At 43.3% G+C, this 18770-nt stretch overlaps 1 protein-coding gene across 1 annotated transcript in view; it reads right to left on the minus strand.

The window, feature by feature from the left end:
• LOC121866175 (BAI1-associated protein 3-like) overlaps nt 1-18770 on the minus strand; it is a 276581-nt gene that overhangs the window by 207954 nt on the left and 49857 nt on the right. The window contains 1 exon segment of the mRNA XM_042365779.1: nt 1427-1597. Coding sequence (XP_042221713.1) covers nt 1427-1597 — 171 coding nt within the window.

An 18770-nucleotide genomic window follows, 5' to 3' on the forward strand; every position in this document is an offset into this window, starting at 1 on the left:
GTTGTTGTTCTTGTTGTTTGGGTTGTTTTCTTGTTGTTTGTGTTGTGTTTTTGTTGTTTGCTTCGGTATAGTGAACTAGCAGAAACGCCACCCTAGGCCATGGTGTGAAATATCGTACGTTTGGCATACCTTGTTAGTTTCTCTCTCTTTCTCTCGTTCTCTCAGGTGTGTTGGGTCGGGTCGGGTCGGGTTGGGTATGTCGGATCGGGTTGGTTGGAGTTTTTTTGAGATCACTACATATAACATCATCCATCATCACTACATATAACACCATCCATCATTACTACATATAACACCATCCATCATCACTACATATAACACCATCCACCATCAATACATATAACACCATCCATCATCACTACATATAACACCATCCATCATCACTACATATAACACCATCCATCATCACTACATATAACACCATCCATCATCACTACATATAAACTTTCCATCCATCATCACTACATATAACATCATCCATCATCACTACATAACACCATCATCATCACTACATATAAACCCATCTATCATCACTATATACCATCCATCATCACTACATATAACACCATTCATCATCACTACATATAACACCATCCATCATCACTACATATACTTTCCATCCATCATCACTACATATAACACCATCCATCATCACTACAGATCGATGAAGCAGTTTTCCGAGATTCTCGTGCGAACACACAAACAGACTTCTTTGTTTTATATATATAGATGTAGAGGCGCACAATAGAAGAATGAAAAGAAAGAATAACGATAGCTAAAAATACGAGAGAGAGAGACTGGCTTTGATGTCTATAACCCCTTTATTAATTTGTCAATCTTCCCTCCCTCTGACTTTAGCATTCCCCCTCAATATCTCTCTATCTCTCCTTATTTTTCTCCTCTCTTCTTTCTTCTCTTCATCTGACCCTATCTATCTGCCTTTGTTATCCTCCCTCTCTCTTTCTCTCTCTTCTTTTCTCACTCTCTCTTTCTCTCTCTAATTAAAATATTCTATTACCAGCCTTTGATATATGGTGGCTCAAAAATTATGTGATATCTTATTTTTTTTCTTTTACTCTCTCTCTCTCTCTCTCTCTCTCTCTCTCTCTCTCTCTCTCTCTCTCTCTCTCTCTCTCTTTGTTTGTCTTCCTCCTACGACATGGTACAGGCTAGGCTGACCCCCTCCCTTTGTTTACGAGTTTCTTTCCTAGCCTGTAACAGCCTGTAAAGATCTTCCTCCTTTCAAATAATGACTTGTCACAGCGTACACTGATCTTCTTCCTGTAAAAGACTGTACTAGCATTCTCACTCCAAAACATTGACCTGTCATAGCCTGTATTGACCTTTCTCTCCCTAATGATGGCCTGTGATAACCTGTACTGCCCTTCCTCCTTCCTATTAGAGACCTGTAATAGCATGTACTAACCTTCTCCTCCTGGGCGACGGCCTGTAGCCTGACGTGGTCCTGGGGGTCTATGTGGAAGGCCGCCTGAGCATACCTGGGCAGGTCCTCCGTTATGTCCCGCTTATCCGAGTGGTGCTGAGCGCCTACCTTGTGGAACACCGTGTACAGCACCTCCACGTACAGCCCCTCCATCTGTGTGTACATGAAGAGGAAGGTGGTTAGTGTCTACATCTGTGTGTACATGAGGAGGAAGGTGATTAGTGTTTACATCTGTGTGTACATGAGGAGGAAGGTGATTAGTGTTTACATCTGTGTGTACATGAAGAGGAAGGTGGTTAGTGTCTACATCTGTGTGTACATGGAGAGGAGGTGGTTAATGTGAACACCTTCACGAACAGTCTATTCATGTAAGTGTACATGGAGGATGACTGTTAGTATGTACACCTCTACGTACAGTCGTTTCATCTGTGTGTACATAGAGAGGAAGAGATGGAGGAGGTGGGGCAGTTGAAAATTGAGGGGGACGATCATTGTTTATACACTGGAAGACATATAGTTTATCTCTCTCAGCACACACAAACCTAAACAAATTAATTTAATATATATACATTTTTTACAGAACATTAACCATTTTATCATTTAGATATTCCCTCAGGGCGACAAGAAAATATTAACCACATCTTAGGTACACCAGTTCGACACCCGCTGTGGTCAATGTGTATGACAAGACCTGGTTCTCTATTGGTTCAGAACACTTGTCACTGATGTACGGAAGTTAGGCCACAAAGATTTACTTATATTCTTTAGAGTAGACGAATGCTCACACACACACACACACACACACACACACACACACACACACACACACACACACCAATGAAACAAGACATACCAGCATACTCTCTCTCTCTCTCTCCCTCAACCCTTCTTTATTTAACCTCCCCGTCCCTCTCTCCCTCTCACAGCCCTCTCGACCTCAGACGTGTTCACAGGACCTCCAGGACTCAGTTTCTATACCTATATCATTTCTTTTGTTACCGTATCGTACCATTCTTTTCCTTCCTTCCTTTCTTTCTTTCTTTTCTCTCCCACTCTCTTTTCCGTCATATCACTCTCTTTTTTCCGCCATTTTCTCTCTCTTTGTCTCTGTTATTTTCTCTCTTAATCTCATTCACCTCTCTCTCTCTCTCTCTCTCTCTCCTCTCTCTCTCTCTCTCTCTCTCCCTCTCTCTCTCTCTCTCTCTCTCTCTCTCTCTCTCTCTCTCTCTCTCTCTCTCTCTCTCTCAGCACCTCCAAGACCTCGGTTCCATCCCAGAGTCTCGTCTCATACCCAGAAATATCTCACTGTGTACCTTTCATGAGGGAGCCAATTAATCTTACTGAATTGTGCCTCTCTCTCTCTCTCTCTCTCTCTCTCTCTCTCTCTCTCTCTCTCTCTCTCTCTCTCTCTCTCTCTCTCTCTCTCTCTCTCTCTCTCTCTCTCTCTCTCTCTCTCTCTCTCAACACCTCTAAAATCCAGGTTCGATTTCCTGGTCCTCTCCTCATCACCAGAAATACCTCTCCGTACCTTCCATGAGGGAGCCAACCAGTCCATGCACGGACAGGTACGGTTCAATAGCTCCTATTCAGTATGTCAACATTGGGGAAAAGCTTCTCCGAGTTCCCGATGGTCCCAACTTATGAGATTTTTGTGAATATCAGTGAGTAGAAGGAATGTGTGTGTGTGTGTGTGTGTGTGTGTGTGTGTGTGTGTGTGTGTGTGTGTGTGTGTGTGCGTGTGTGTGTGTGCGTGTGTGTGTGTGTGTGTTGTTTTGGGAAGCCGAAAAGTTCAGGGGTTCGTGGCAACACCCATGATCCAAACACTGGCATCTCATTGACTACATCATTGTCAGAGAAAGAGATCGCCGAGATGTCCTCATCACCCGTGCCACGCGTGGCTCAGACCACTGTGACACTGATCATCGACTCGTCAGAGCCAAACTCTCACTTCACGTCGCTCCAAAACGGCGAAGGTAGCAAGCAACCAGAAAAGGTTTTAACATTAAGCATCTGGAGGATCCAGCGGTAGCACATGCTATCAGAGAGCAGCTCAAACAAGGGCTGATAAACAACGCAAATCCCAGTGCCGAATGGGATATTGTTAACACTGTCAGGCCAAAAACCTGCGGAGAGACCATCAGCCAGATCGAAAGAATACACCAGGACTGGTTTGAGGAAAATGACCCGGCAATCAATGTATTCGTCGACAATAAACGTGCTGCTTTAACTGACTGGCAGAACAACCCTCAGTCTCGGACCAAAGCGGATACCTTCTGCAAGAAGAAAACGGCGGCCCAGCGGGAACTTCGCAATCTAAAGAGTGACTGGTTTAAAAATGAACCATGTGAAGCACAATAATTTACAGATCAGCACAAGATGCGCGAATTTTCGAATTCCACTAAAACATTTTTTGGGCCAGTCACTCATGGCGCAGTTCCCCTCTGCTCAAACGACGGTAACTCCATAATTAAAGAGGATGAAGGCCTCCTTCAGCAATGGAAAGAGCACTACCATTCTCTGCTCAACAGAAACACCGATATTTATGTCCTGACTACCCAGCTGGTCCCTCAGCATCCAGAGCTGACCCACCTCAGCTATCCTCCATCCCTGGATGAGGTAGCTACTGCAATTAAATAGATGAAAAATAGCAAAGCCTCAGGGCCTGATGGAATCGCAGCCGAGGTGTATAAAGCAGGAGGACATCCACTTACCAGCCGTCTCCGCTCTCTCCTGGAGAATATATGGGAAAAGGAGGAAATCCCCAAGCTCTTAAAGACGCCTCCATCGTCAATATTTATAAGAACAAGGGAGACTGGTCAAACTCTGACAACTACTGCGGGATCTCGCTGCTATCTGTAGCTGGCAAGATTATCACCCGAGTCCTCCTGAACAGACTTCTTCCTGAGGTGGAAAACTTCCTCCCAGAAACTCAATGTGGCTTTAGATCATCACGTGGCACCACTGACATGATCTTTGCTGCCCGCCAGATACAGGAAAAGTGCAGAGAACAGCGTCGTGACCTGTAATGGCTTTCATCGAACTAACCAAGCCCTTCGACTGGGTCAACAGGGAAGCCCTCTGGTGGACCCTCAGCCGCTTTGGCTGCCCACCAAAATTCATCTCCATTGTGAGGCAACTCCACTATGGCATGAATGGCAGTGTCCTGCCAATGGCACCCAGTCTGAGTTCTTCCCCATCCAAACGGGGGTTAAACAAGGGGGTGTACCGGTACCAACTCCCTTTTCCATTTTCTTGGCTGCCTTCCTTACTTTTGCCAGCGTCAATCTAGCCGGCAGGGTGGACATCGAGTACTGGATGAAGGATCTTTTTTTCTTTTTTTCATTTTTTGGGCACCCCCCACATCCTTGTGTAAGGTGAAGTGCAGAAGCGTTTATAACGCCCAACAGGGAAGCATGCTAAATTCATGCTCGCCTTATGTCTCATGAGTTAGGGCGTAGAAGCCTGAAGAGTCGAGGGCGTAGAAGCCTGAAGAGTCGAGGGCGTAGAAGCCTGAAGAGTCAATGGTTTATGTCTAAGCAAGTTATTGGAAGTTCCAACAACTTGTCCCTGAATACGAAATTGCAACTTCCGATTTACAGCAGGTACCTACTTTGATGCTTGGTGAACAGGGACCAACGGGACTAGGAAGAGTGTCCAAACAACTTCCGCCGGTCCGGGAATAGAACCCGTGACATCTTGCTTGCGAGGCAAGAACGGTACCGCTCTACCACCAGCTCCCCCGAAGGATCTTTTCATAATAAGACGACTCCATGCAGGAACAAAGGTGTCGGCAGCTTCCATTACTGAGCTTCAGTATGCAGACGACCTCACCCCTGTTGCTCACACTGAACGCGAGACTACAGGAGATCCTGAACACCTACGCAGATGTGTATGCACGGTCTTGAGGTGAATGTACGTAAGACTCAGATACTCTTTCATCCTGCCCCTGGTTCAGCCACACCTCCGCCATCCATCCAGCTTAACGGTACTACCCTCTCTAATGTTACCTACTTCCGGTATCACGCCTCCCACCTGTCCACCACCGCGGACATCGATGAAGAGATTCAGCATTGGATCAGATGAGCATCTCAAGCCTTTGGCAGATTCCGAAACCGCGTCTTGAACTGCATATCGAGCAGTGGTCCTTCCCACCCTGCTATATGGCAGCGAGACATGGGTCACATTCAGGAGGCACATCAAGGCAATTGAAAACTTTCACCAACGTAGTCTACGTTCCATCCTCCGAGTTCGCTGGGAAAACAAGAGAACAAATGCCAATATTCTTGCTGACATCAAGTGTAGAAACATCGAGGCTACCCTTATCCACGAACAACTACGCTGGACTAGTCATGTTACCGCATGGACGACTGTAGACTGCCAAAGCAGCTACTTTACAGTCACCTAATGAATAGTAAACGTAACGCTGGTGGACACCTGAAAAGGTATAAGGATAGTCTTAAGACAATCCTGAAAAAGTGCCAAATCGACCCCGTCACCTGGGAGATGATTACTCCACATCGTAACACTTGGAGGAGCACCACGGAAGAAGGTGTCTATTCTTTCGAGTTAACCCGACTGCATAACTAGGCAGACAAGCGCCAGCGCCTGAAAGACGCTGCCGCCGCTCCCCTCCTCCTCCCCCAGGACTAGATGTAGCCCCCCACATGTGCAACGTCTGTGATCGACCCTGCCGGTCCCGTACAGGCCTCTTTAGTCACCTCAGGACTCACCAATGAAAGTGACATCCTTAATAACTCATATCATTGTATCATAGCTGGATGATCGTCATACTCGATTCAGAGTGACAGCAAAGTAGTAGTAGTGTGTGTGTGTGTGTGGGTGTTCTTGTATGTGCATGTATGTGCGTGTATGTGCGTGTGTATGTAAAGATTATGTTACAGCAATCCGATAGTTTACTAATTGGCTCGTTATACCTAATCAACTTTACCACGAAACTATTTACTTAATCAGGTTACTTATCGAACCAGTTAAAGGGAACACACAACCTTCAGACCTCCTCAAGATTATTTCCTCTTTATATTAACTTTCATAAAATTAATTCCGGGTTCCAGTGAGTGGAATTCTATAATTAATTTATAATCGAGTTGGGGAGGAATTCAAGTTTAGCATAATTAATTGGGTGGAATATGGTTCATTTATGTGATTATTTGGGTGTATTATCTTCCTGTTTTCTCTCTCTTTCTCTTTATTTCGTTTCTTATAACTCTCTCTCTCTCTCTCTCTCTCTCTCTCTCTCTCTTGTCCTATCTTCCTCTGGCTCTGTCTTCCTCAGTTGACGCCCCATATCGCCAATGCTTGGTCTTATCTGGATAATTAAGTTTCCACTGCTGTCTGCCTGTCTGTCTGCCTGTCTGTCTGTCTGCCTGTCTGTCTGTCTCTGTCTATATTACGTCAAGTCACTGTTTCTTTCTCTCTCTATCTCTTTATATTTTATTAAGTCCGTTTGTTTCTTTTTCTGTCTATATTTTGTTAAAACCGCCTCTCTCTCTCTCTCTCTCTCTCTCTCTCTCTCTCTCTCTCTCTCAAAGTCCCCTGTCACTCTGTTTTTCTATCTCCTTTTTCTTCTCCTTCTTTCTCCCTATCTTTTTCCTTCTACCTCTTTTTGCATCTCTATATGTGTCAGTCTCTCTCTCTCTCTCGTTTTTCCTCTCCCATTTTCTGTTTCTCTCCATCTCGTTTTCCTTTTCATATTACTCCCACTTTCTCTCTCTTTCACTCTCTCTCTTTCTCTCTCTCTCTCTCTCTCATTATTTGTGTGTTTTGAAGATCCATGTCATAATTATTGCCATATTCCCCTGTGCGATTCACGTGTTTGTCTTATAGTATTTCCCTCAACTGCCGTCATCATTGGATACCCTGCCCGCGCACCGTGTTTATATGTTCCCTGGTAATGACCTCATATTTGAGGTGCGCGGCCATCGTGTTTACGTTTTTTATGGGCGTTACATCATAACCTGCCCGCGCACCGTGTTTACATTTTGGCGTGGCGTCATAGATAATCGATGAGTGCACAAGCAGGTCAGTGAGTTCACGGGGAGGGTACAGGAAGACCCTTTGAGGACGACGCTTTAACCCCTCAGGACTCAAAGGGTTAAATAGTTTCTTTCTTTTACCTTTTTATCTTCAGTTCGAGTGTGATTTTACTTCGTTTTTATTTTTATCTAATGATTTATTTTATTTTGTTTTATTTTTGTTCTCTTTAATTATATCTTAAGAGTTTTATTTATCAGTTTAATATATTTGTTATTTTATTTTCAAATCATTTATTACTGGAGAGAGAGAGAGAGAGAGAGAGAGAGAAATGTGTGTGTGTGAGACGGTGGAATGAATTTTCTTCATGAGAGACCTTTACTTAAGGACTTTAATTAGCCTTTTTTTTTCTTTTCCATGATCTTCTCTTTCACTGTCTTCCTGTTTGTCTTTGTCTCTCTGTTTGTCTGTTTGTCAGTCTCTTTCTTTCTTTCCAGACTCTCATTCTTCTGTTTATCAAGACCTTCCTGATTCTCTTTTAAAACATTAAAATTATTTATTTCCTTTAGTGTTATTCATGAGAAGTATGTATGTATGTGTGTATGTATGTATGTATGTATGTATGTATGTATGTATGTCAGTCATACATTTTTAGTGATGTCGTTGTTATATTTTCAGAAAACAAAGGAAAAACTTGAAAAAAAACGTTCAACAATTTCGGCTTCGAGTGGGTAAAAAAAAAAATAGCGAAAAACAACATTTACACAGTACGTCAGACCCCAGGCGTGATGTCATCAGTGTTCACATACAACACAGGTCTACAGTGATCATAATACCTACTTTAGTGTAGTTATAAGTCAAAATTCTCTTTCCTATAATAAGACGTAAATTTATATAGAAGTTTAACGATATATAACAACTTATTAAAAATCACATCAATGTTTAGGGAGGGAGCCGGAGTTGTAGGGAGGGAGCCGGAGTTGTTGGGGGGGAGACGGAGCTGTAGGGAGGGAGCCGGAGTTGTAGGGAGGAGCCGGGTTGGGGGAGGCCGGGTTATGGGGAGGGAGCCGGGTTGTGGGGAGGAGCCGGGTTGTGAGGAGAGAGCCGGAGTTGTAGGGAGGAGCCAGGTTGTTGGGGAGCCGGGTTGTAGGGAGGAGCCGTGGTGTAGGTGGGGCTGTGGCTGTAGGGAGGAGCCAGGCTGTGGGTAGGGAGGGCTGTGGCAGCGGGTGGGGAGGGAGCCGGGTTGTAGGGGAGGGAGCCGTGGTTGTGGGTAGGGAGCTGTGGCTGTGGGGAGGAGCCGTAGTTGTGGGTAGGGAGCTGTGGCTAGGGAGGGAGCCGTAGTTGTAGGTAGGGAGCTGTAGCTGTAGGGAGGGAGCCGTAGTTGTAGGTAGGGAGCAGTAGCTGTAGGGAGGGAGCTGTAGCTGTAGGGAGGGAGCAGTAGTTGTAGGGAGGGAGCAGTAGCTGTAGGGAGGGAGCCGGAGCTGTTCTTGTAAGCCACGTACAGTACAGTATATATCTACAGCTCGTGCTCACCCCACACAAGTGGTCCTCGCTTCTCCCAGTGTTGCCAACTGGTGGAGAAATCATAAAATTTTACGAATTTCAGGTTCACTTAAAAAAGTTATCTTCATTTTTATTGTAACGATCATCAGGATAGTAATAATTAATGAAGGTTACTTTAGTACTAATGTCAGTGTTTCTTAGTAACTTTTGGATCGATTTTAATAAATGTTTAGATACTGCTAACATAACATTTCAGAATTCAAACAACTTTTGGATGGAGTTTAGTAAGGTTGACCAAGTTCGGGTTAGTCTTAGTGAAAGTTAGCGAGCTTTTATCGACCCAACTTAGCAACTTTAGGTGTTGTGAGAGTTGGCAACACTGGTCGTCACTCCAGGCTGCAGTTGTGGAAGAATCGGCTGTCAGGAGCACCAACTGGCCCGTAAACCACCACCCACCAGGGGTACCAATATATCTCCTTCCTCCTGGCTCACTCTCTCTTCTTCTGGCTCACTATCCCTTGTACTGGCTCACTATCCCTTGTTCTATGTCACTGGCTCACTATCCTCTTGTCCGTGAGACGCTTATATTAATACACCATCCACTCCGGCTCGCTATCCCTTGATCTGCCTCACTCCACCCTCAGCCGCTCTTGTTGGCTCACTATCCCTTGATCTCCTAAAGGTCACACAGGATTATTGTGTGCATCAAACTATCACTCTGTTTATTTATATCTCTATCTCTGTCTGTCTCTATTTATATCTGTCTGTCTCTTTGTTTATTTATATCTCTGTATCTGTTTATTTATCTCTCTATCTTTCTCTGTTTATTAATATTTCTATCTGTCTCTATTTATCTTTCTATCTGTCTCTGATTATTTATCTGTCGTGTCTCTGTTGATCTATTTCCTTCTCATGTTATTGAATTATTTATCGAGGAATTTTTTCTACCATAAAGTCTATTTCTTTATCAAAATGCTCACCACACACACACACACACACACACCGAAGGGTCAAGACGTACCTGGCGCTCCTCTCGGAGCAGCCAGGTTAACTGTTAAGTTGGCCCATACCAACTCCCTCCCCTGAACCCTCCTCCCCACCGGAATATCAACAAGTTCTCGCCAGAAGTTACAATTTCATTTAGGAAAGGAACGGAACCAGTGTTAAACAGAGGTGAACAGTGGTGAACAGTGCTTAAGTCAGTGAGAACAACTCAACAGTAACAGTCGGACCCAAGTTAACCTTCACACAGTGAGGCCCCAGGTACCCAGTGATAACGGCCCGTGAGACCCAACAACAACCAGCGATGTGTTAATCCGTCTACGATAGGAAGGCCTGGGACCAAACCTCACTCATATAACACCATCTGTGAGGGAATTACTACAACACATGTCCCTCATAACACCATATGTGAGGGAATTACCACACCATGTCAAGTCCCTCATCATACCATCTGTGAGGGAATTACTACACCACGTGAGGTCCCTCATAACACCATCTGTGAGGGAATTACTACACCACGTGATGCCCCTCATAACACCATCTGTGAGGGAGTTACTACACCACGTGAGGCCTCTCATAACACCATCTGTGAGGTAATTACTACACCACGTGAGGCCCCTCATAACACCATCTGTGAGGGAATTACTACACCACGTGAGGTCCCTCATAACACCATCTGTGAGGGAATTACTACCACGTGAGCGTCCCTCATAACACCATCTGTGAGGGAATTACTACACCACGTGATGCCCTCATAACACCATCTGTGAGGGAATTACTACACCACGTGAGGCCCCTCATAACACCATCTGTGAGGGAATTACTACACCACGTGAGGCCCCTCATAACACCATCTGTGAGGGAATTACTACCACGTGAGGCCCCTCATAACACCATCTGTGAGGAATTACTACACCACGTGGCCCCTCATAACACCATCTGCGAGGGAATTACTACACCACGCCAGGTCCCTCATAACACCATCTGAGGGAACTACTACACCACGTGAGTTCCTCCTAACACCATCTGGGAGGGAGTTACTACACTACGAGTTTGCTGTTCAACACCTACATTAATCTGTATGTTCACTGTATGTTCCTTCACCTTTCTCTAATGAAGGCTTTTGTTAAACCACCAATGTATGTAATAAGTCATTTATGTCCAATGTATATTTTCAGCCTTCGGGCTGCAGAATTTTTTCAATAAACCGTTAATTATTATTATTATTATTATTATTACACACACACACACACACACACACACACACACACACACACACACACACACACACACACACACACACAGAGTACCCCGGAGTGTGGTGACTTACTTAAGCGTTGTGTTAATAAGAATTTTATAATGTTAACCTTTAAAGTTGAGTCTTTAAGGAACTGTAACTTAATTTGTGTCTCTTTCTGGCTGTCTATGTCTCATTCTTTATCTCTTTATCTCTCTGTTCTCCTCCGTCGTCTTGGAGAGAACACGCAGGGTGGAGAGTTCAATAAATCTGATTATCTGGTCAAACGTAGACATAAAATAAATAAATAAATAAATAAATAAATAAATAAATAAATAAAATAAATACATAAATAATGAAATAAATAAATAAATAAACGAATAAATAGATAAATAAATAAATAAACGAAGAAATAAATAAATATAGAAATAAAATAAATACATAAATAATAAAATAAATAAATAAATAAACGAAGAAATAAATAAATAAATTACAGTATTACCAGATCAAGATGAAGGTAAATACTGTACACTGAACACAATAACACACAAGAACACTAAAACAACATTTATGACATTAAACATAAGTAAAGAAAATATGATACAAACTTAATTAAAAAATTACAGCAACTCCGTGTGTGTTGGTGGAGGACGGGAGGGGAGGGGAGAGGAGGATGGGGGAAGGAGAGGGAAGGAGAGAGGAGGAAAGAGAAAGGGAGATAAGGGACAGAGAGAGAGAGAGAGAGAGAGAGAGAGAGAGAGAGAGAGAGAGAGAGAGAGAGAGAGAGAGAGAGAGAGAGAGAGAGAGAATAGGGAAGGGGGAGAGAGAGAGAGAAAGGAGAGAGGCAGGGAGAGATAGAGAGAGAGAGAGGGAAGGAGGGAGAGAAGGAGATAGGAAGAGAGAGAGACAGAGGGAGAGAAGAAGGGAGGGAGATAAGAAAAGACAGAGGAAGATAGGTAGGGACACAGAAAGGAAAGGACATATGAAGGAAGAGAAGGACTGAGGGAAGGAGAGAGGAAGAGAGGGAAGGAGTGAGGAAGAGAGGGAAGGAGAGAGGAAGAGGGGGAAGGAGAGAGGAAGAGAAAGAAGGATGGAGGAAGAGAGGGACACTAATAATAACAAGGTACAGTACTGACTAACACAGACAACCTCACTGCCACACACAGACTCATCACTGTGTGGTTGGTTGGTGTAGATGACTCACCGTGTTCCTGGGGTGTAGCTTCCTCTGGTCGATATACATAACGCTACGGCTATTGTATGTACAGTAGCTAAAACAACTATCTGTGCATACTCTGTGGTAAACAATATGAGACCATGGCCGATAATTTTTGGTATATGGGGGCTGTCACAAATCACACGTAAAATTTCGGAGCATATCGACCCCCACCTGCACAGATAGTTGTTTTGCCTACTGTACCTGTAGTGATAAACATTAAGCGATTGTAATTCTCCAGGATATAATGTACAGTAAGTTTGGATGATTATAGTTCAAAACAACTATTAATGGTAATCTAAGGGTAAAGGTCATATAACGAGATCGCCAGTCGTTTACGAGGTGAGTAGCTGCCTTTCTCAGTAAATAAATTAGGAAAATATAACACATCACACTGTTGGTTACTTCACTGGCGCCCACAATAAAATGTTTAGTGTCTTGGGTAATGTTGACTGGAACCGTTCATGAGTCAAGTTTACCTCTATCAATCTACTACAGTGTGGGATTTGACATGATAATAAACATAATCGCCCCAGAGATTTATAGACAATAATCCCAGAAATAAGAAGGCAATCACCCCTGACAATAACTAACAATAACTCCAGAAATAAGACATTAAACAACCCCAGACAATAACTGGCAATAACTCCTCAGAGCGAAGCTGTAAATTGTAATAACATTTACCTTCACGACTCTCCCTCGCCCCCAGAGGTGTTGTCGGAACGAAGACACAGCCAATGTGAGGATGTTAGTGGTAAGAGTGAGTGTAAGATCTGCTAGAAGATGCCCTCCCAAGGTGGCAATAACACGAGAACCAGCCAGCAGTAATGTGTATTAACTTAATTCTCGTTTGTGTGTGTGTGTGTGTTGGTTGGTGTGTGTGTGTGTCGGTGTGTGTGTGTGTGTCGGTGTGTGTGTTGGTGTGTGTGTCGGTGTGTGTGTTGGTGTGTGTGTGTCGGTGTGTGTGATTGTCGGTGTGTGTGTGTATGTGTGTGTGTGTGTGTTGTTAAATGTGGCTATGTATTTACATACCATTAATATAAGATGTGTGATGCATGTTCTTTTTGTATCAGTCACCATTGTAAGAGCGGTTTGGTTTTCTATGAAAGGTGAGGAGATATAAAGAGATGCATATCCTTTGAAATTAGTAAAAAAAATATTTAATGTGAATTTTATTGGTTCAATGTAATTTCTAATATTTTATAATCAAATAATATTATGTACTTATACAAAGAAGTTTTGAGTAAATATTATAATTGTAAAATATGTATTGTTTGTTGACATTTAGAAGCTCTCTTCCTCCAGGGGTGAATACAGGGTGTGGATATGAGACCAAGAAAGTGATTGTAATCTTGTTTCATTCATTGAACATCCTACATTTTGGTACTAATTTACTCACCAGCATTTGGGGTGAATACTAAGAGATACTTCTGTGAATGGAGGAAGAGCCATATTGTGGGATTAAGACATAAATTACTAAATTAGTTGGGCCACAAGGCCATGCAGTATTAATGTCTGTACTCTTGTTTTACTGTAAATATATTAGTTGTTAACTGCTATAAATTAGTATTTCTCAGTCCTGACTCAATTTGCAAAGTATAATGAATAGTTTCCTTAGATGTATTCTCACAGTGTATTTATATTATGTCATCTTCAACTGCTAGTCAGAGGTAGCAAGGAGGGTCTACATATCCTAGTCCGTTAACCAAAGCCGTGAGTCTGATTAATGGGCCACTGCTGAAAAAGGAAGGTTATTCAGTAGTGGCCGTGATAGTGTGTGTGTGTGTGTGTGTGTGTGTGTGTGTGTGTGTGTGTGCATACTCATAAATCCTAAGGTTTGTTTGATTACATTCTCTCTCTCTGAGAATTATTTATAGAACATCATTGGCCAAAGGAAGGCTATAGGTAGAAGGATAAAGCGTGGCGAAATTTACCTCCAGGATTATTATAAGATATTGGCGAGTAGGGTTAAAACCGAGATAAGGAAAGCCAAGAGGAATAATGAGGTAAGGATAGCAAGGAAGGCGAAGACAAACCCCAAAGGATTCTACCAAATGTATCAAACTAAGACACGAGAAAAGATTGGACCAATACGGTCAGACACCGGCGAGCTCACTGATAGCGACGGAGAAATGAGCAATAATTTGAATAAATATTTTTCAACAGTTTTCACCACCGAAAATTTAAACATGATACCCGAGGCACCGACTCTATTCAGAGATAGTGAAGAAAACAAATTAAGCGAGATAGTAGTGACTAGTAACGATGTTAGTAAGCAAATAGACAAACTAAAGCCTAATAAGTCACCTGGTCCCGATGAGATATTTGCCAGAGTATTAAAGGAATGTAAGGAAGAGCTTAGTATGCCCTTAGCAAAGTTGTTTAACATGTCCTTAAAAACAGGTGTAGTACCAGAATCCTGGAGGATCGCGAATGTAATACCGATTTTCAAGAAGGGGGATAGATCACTATCCTCTAACTACCGCCCAATCAGTCTAACATCAATAGTAGGCAAATTACTGGAAGCAATCATTTCAAACTCTATTCGAAATCACCTGGAGAAGCACCGATTGATCAATGATTCCCAGCATGGCTTCACAAGCGGACGTTTATGTCTAGCTAATCTATTAACATTCTTTTCATCAGTTTTCGAATCGGTGGACGAGGGGCACAATTATGATGTGGTATATCTCGACTTCAGCAAAGCTTTCGACAGAGTCCCCCACGAAAGACTAATTAGAAAGGTAGAAGCACATGGCATCAAAGGTAATATCCTTAAATGGATTAGGGAGTGGTTACAGGACAGGAAACAGCGAGTGAGCATTAATGGCACTAAGTTGACCTCTGACCCAGCTCAGTTGACCTCTGACCCAGCTTGGAGAAGGTCGTGCTCGATCGTGCTCCCGTTAAAGACCAAGGAAAATGGCCGCTTTGGATCGTTGTGTCGTGGGGGAAGAGGAGGGGAGTGTGGGGAAAGACGACCTCCTTGCCACTGTTAAGGCAGCTGGGGCAGTTGAGGAGTGAATTTGACACTCTAAAGGGGGAAAATGAAGCCCTCAGGACGGAACTCCTTCAGGTAGGTGTCCTGCCTAGCAGGACACCTGCGAAGGAGGAGCAGGCGTGGAGAGTGGTTGTCTCCAAGGGGACTAGGGTCAGGCTCAGGAAAGCTGACCAGGGTGTGGAGTGTAGTAACCCTTACCAGGTGCTGCAGGAAGCTGGCGAGGAAGAGAAGAGGCAGGACGGTATGGATCAAGGAGAGGAAAGGGCAGTTGTACAAACCCTGCCCACAGGTAAGGTCGTGGTAGTTGGGGACAGCCAGGTGAGGTTTATGGATGGGGCTTTTTGTGCGAGAGATAGGAAACGTAGGACTAGGGTGTGTTTTCCTGGGGCTGGGATAGGGCATGTAGCCGAGAGGTTAGACAGGGTTTTGTCAGGGGAGGGTACCAATCCAGTAGTGTGTCTTAGTGTGGGAGGAAACGACATAGGTAAGGTTAGGAGTGAGGAACTTTTCAAGAGGTATAGGGAGGCGCTGGGGAAGATTAGAGATAGGGGAGGGATCCCGATAGTATGTGGTGTCTTGCCTAGAAGAGGGGTTGGTCGTGAATGGCTGTCCAGGGCAATTGCTATAAATTGCCGACTGGAAAAACATTGTGCAAACAATGGTTGGACATTCATTGATAACTGGCAACGATTCTATGGCAACGACTACCTATACTGTCGCGACGGAGTACACTTGTCTCGTGAGGGGGTAAAGACGTTGTCTGCATCCCTGGAGCGTGAAATTGTCACTCCGAAGGGGGGGTTTCGCCAGTAGAGAGGGGTCGGGGAAAGTGGGAGTCAAAAAACAAGCAGGTCCTGGGAAGTAAAATTAGTTGCTCAGGACAAGGGGTAAAACAGGACCAGGGAAGAGTAGGTTTAAATGTATACTATACAAACAGTAGGGGCAGTTCAAAAGATATCGAAGTCTTTAAACTGCTAAGGGAACATATGGGCACGGGGGTGGAGGAGACTGCAGTGGGAGCGGGTAAACAAAGTGAAAGACTACAGGGAAATAGTGTTAGGAATGATGACAAAACTAAATTAGACAGGGAGTTTAAAACTAAACGCGGTAAGGGGAGGACTCAGAACACGACTAACTTAAATGTATACTACGCGAACAGTAGAAGTATGAGAAACAAAATGGATGATATTAGGGCCTTGGTATGTACCGAAAAAATCGATATAATTGCATTCACTGAAACATGGATCAACCTAGACACACGTGAGTTACCAGTCGAATACCAAATTGCGGGTTACAAACTGTTCCATACCGATAGGCAGACCAGGAAAGGAGGCGGAGTAGCAATCTATGTTAGGGATAATCTGAAGTGTGAAATAAATAAGGAAATAAAAACTGAGAGGATTACAGAAACAATTTGGATAGAATTAAGCGACGGTCGGGAAAAATTAATCACAGGAGTAATATATAGACCCCCAATCTTGATAGCGTCAATGAGCGACTTATCTGGGATGAAATGCGCAGGGCTTCCATACACAACAAAGTCTGTATAGTAGGCGACTTTAACCTTGGCCAAATAGATTGGACTGACCTTACGGGTAACTCAGATCAGAGGATTTTCTCGAGACGATCCAGGACTGTTTCCTAAGTCAACATATAACCGAACCCACACGGGGTAATAATATACTGGACTTAGTTCTATCGAACAGAGAAAACCTAATTAGCAATGTCGAGGTAGGGAACGAACTTGCAAACAGCGATCACAAAGAAATTCGATTCCAGTTAGATTTTCAGGGCAGACGTAAGGAAAATTCCACTAAAGTACCAGATTTCAGAAGGGCAAACTTTGACAGTTTAAAGAGGCAGCTGAGAGAGGGGGTGTTGCGCTTGGCTGTGAACCTGACAGATGACACCGACCTGATAACGAGATCTGAGATTGCCGAGTTCCACGACAATTTAAATAGTGAGTTACTTAATGCACAAAGGCAGAACATACTATACAAAAAACTCAGATCAGACAACAATGACCCTAAATGGATAAATAATTATTTATAGAACATCATTGGCCAAAGGAAGGCTATAGGTAGAAGGATAAATCGTGGCGAAATTCACCTCCGGGACTATTATAGGGTATTGGCGAGTAGGGTTAAAACCGAGATAAGGAAAGCAAACAGGAATAATGAGGTAAGGATAGCAAGGGAGGCGAAGACAAACCCCAAAGGATTCTACCAAATGTATCAAACTAAAACACCAGAAAAGATTAGAGCAATACGGTCAGACACCGGCGAGCTCACTGATAACGACGGAGAAATGAGCAATAATTTGAATAAATATTTTTCAACAGTTTTCACCACCGAAAATTTAAACATGATACCCGAGGCACCGACTCTATTCAGAGATAGTGAAGAAAACAAATTAAGTGAGATAGTAGTGACTAGTAACGATGTTAGTAAGCAAATAGACAAACTAAAGCCTAATAAGTCACCTGGTCCCGATGAGATATTTGCCAGAGTATTAAAGGAATGTAAGGAAGAGCTTAGTATGCCCTTAGCAAAGTTGTTTAACATGTCATTAAAAACAGGTGTAGTACCAGAATCCTGGAGGATCGCGAATGTAATACCGATTTTCAAGAAGGGGGATAGATCACTATCCTCTAACTACCGCCCAATCAGTCTAACATCAATAGTAGGCAAATTACTGGAAGCAATCATTTCAAACTCTATTCGAAATCACCTGGAGAAGCACGGATTGATCAATGATTCCCAGCATGGCTTCACAAGCGGACGTTCTTGCCTAACTAATCTATTAACATTCTTTTCATCAGTTTTCCAATCGGTGGACGAGGGGCACAATTATGATGTGGTATATCTCGACTTTAGCAAAGCCTTCGACAGAGTCCCCCACGAAAGACTAATTAGAAAGGTAGAAGCTCATGGCATCAAAGGTGACATCCTAAAATGGATTAGAGCGTGGTTACAGGACAGGAAACAGAGACTGAGTGAGCATTAACGGAACTAAGTCCCATTGGAGCAACGTCACAAGTGGAGTTCCCCAAGGCTCAGTACTTGGACCATTATTATTTATTATATACATAAACGACATCGATATCGGCATTGACAGCAACATAAGCAAATTTGCTGATGACACTAAAATAGGATGTGTTATTAAATCTGACGAGGACTCGGCAAAACTACAGGAAGATCTAAAAAAAATTTTCGAATGGTCTGAAAAATGGCAGATGAAATTCAACGTGGACAAATGTAAAGTACTCAGTATAGGAGATGTAAACAGGGAAGCCAGATACCAGATGAACAACGATGCCATAGAGAAATCCGACTGCGAGAGAGATTTAGGAGTAATGATAAATAGGAACCTTAAG

The sequence above is a fragment of the Homarus americanus genome, unplaced genomic scaffold (assembly GCF_018991925.1).
Source record: "Homarus americanus isolate GMGI-L3 unplaced genomic scaffold, GMGI_Hamer_2.0 scaffold41267, whole genome shotgun sequence".
Taxonomy (NCBI): Eukaryota; Metazoa; Arthropoda; class Malacostraca; order Decapoda; family Nephropidae; genus Homarus; species Homarus americanus.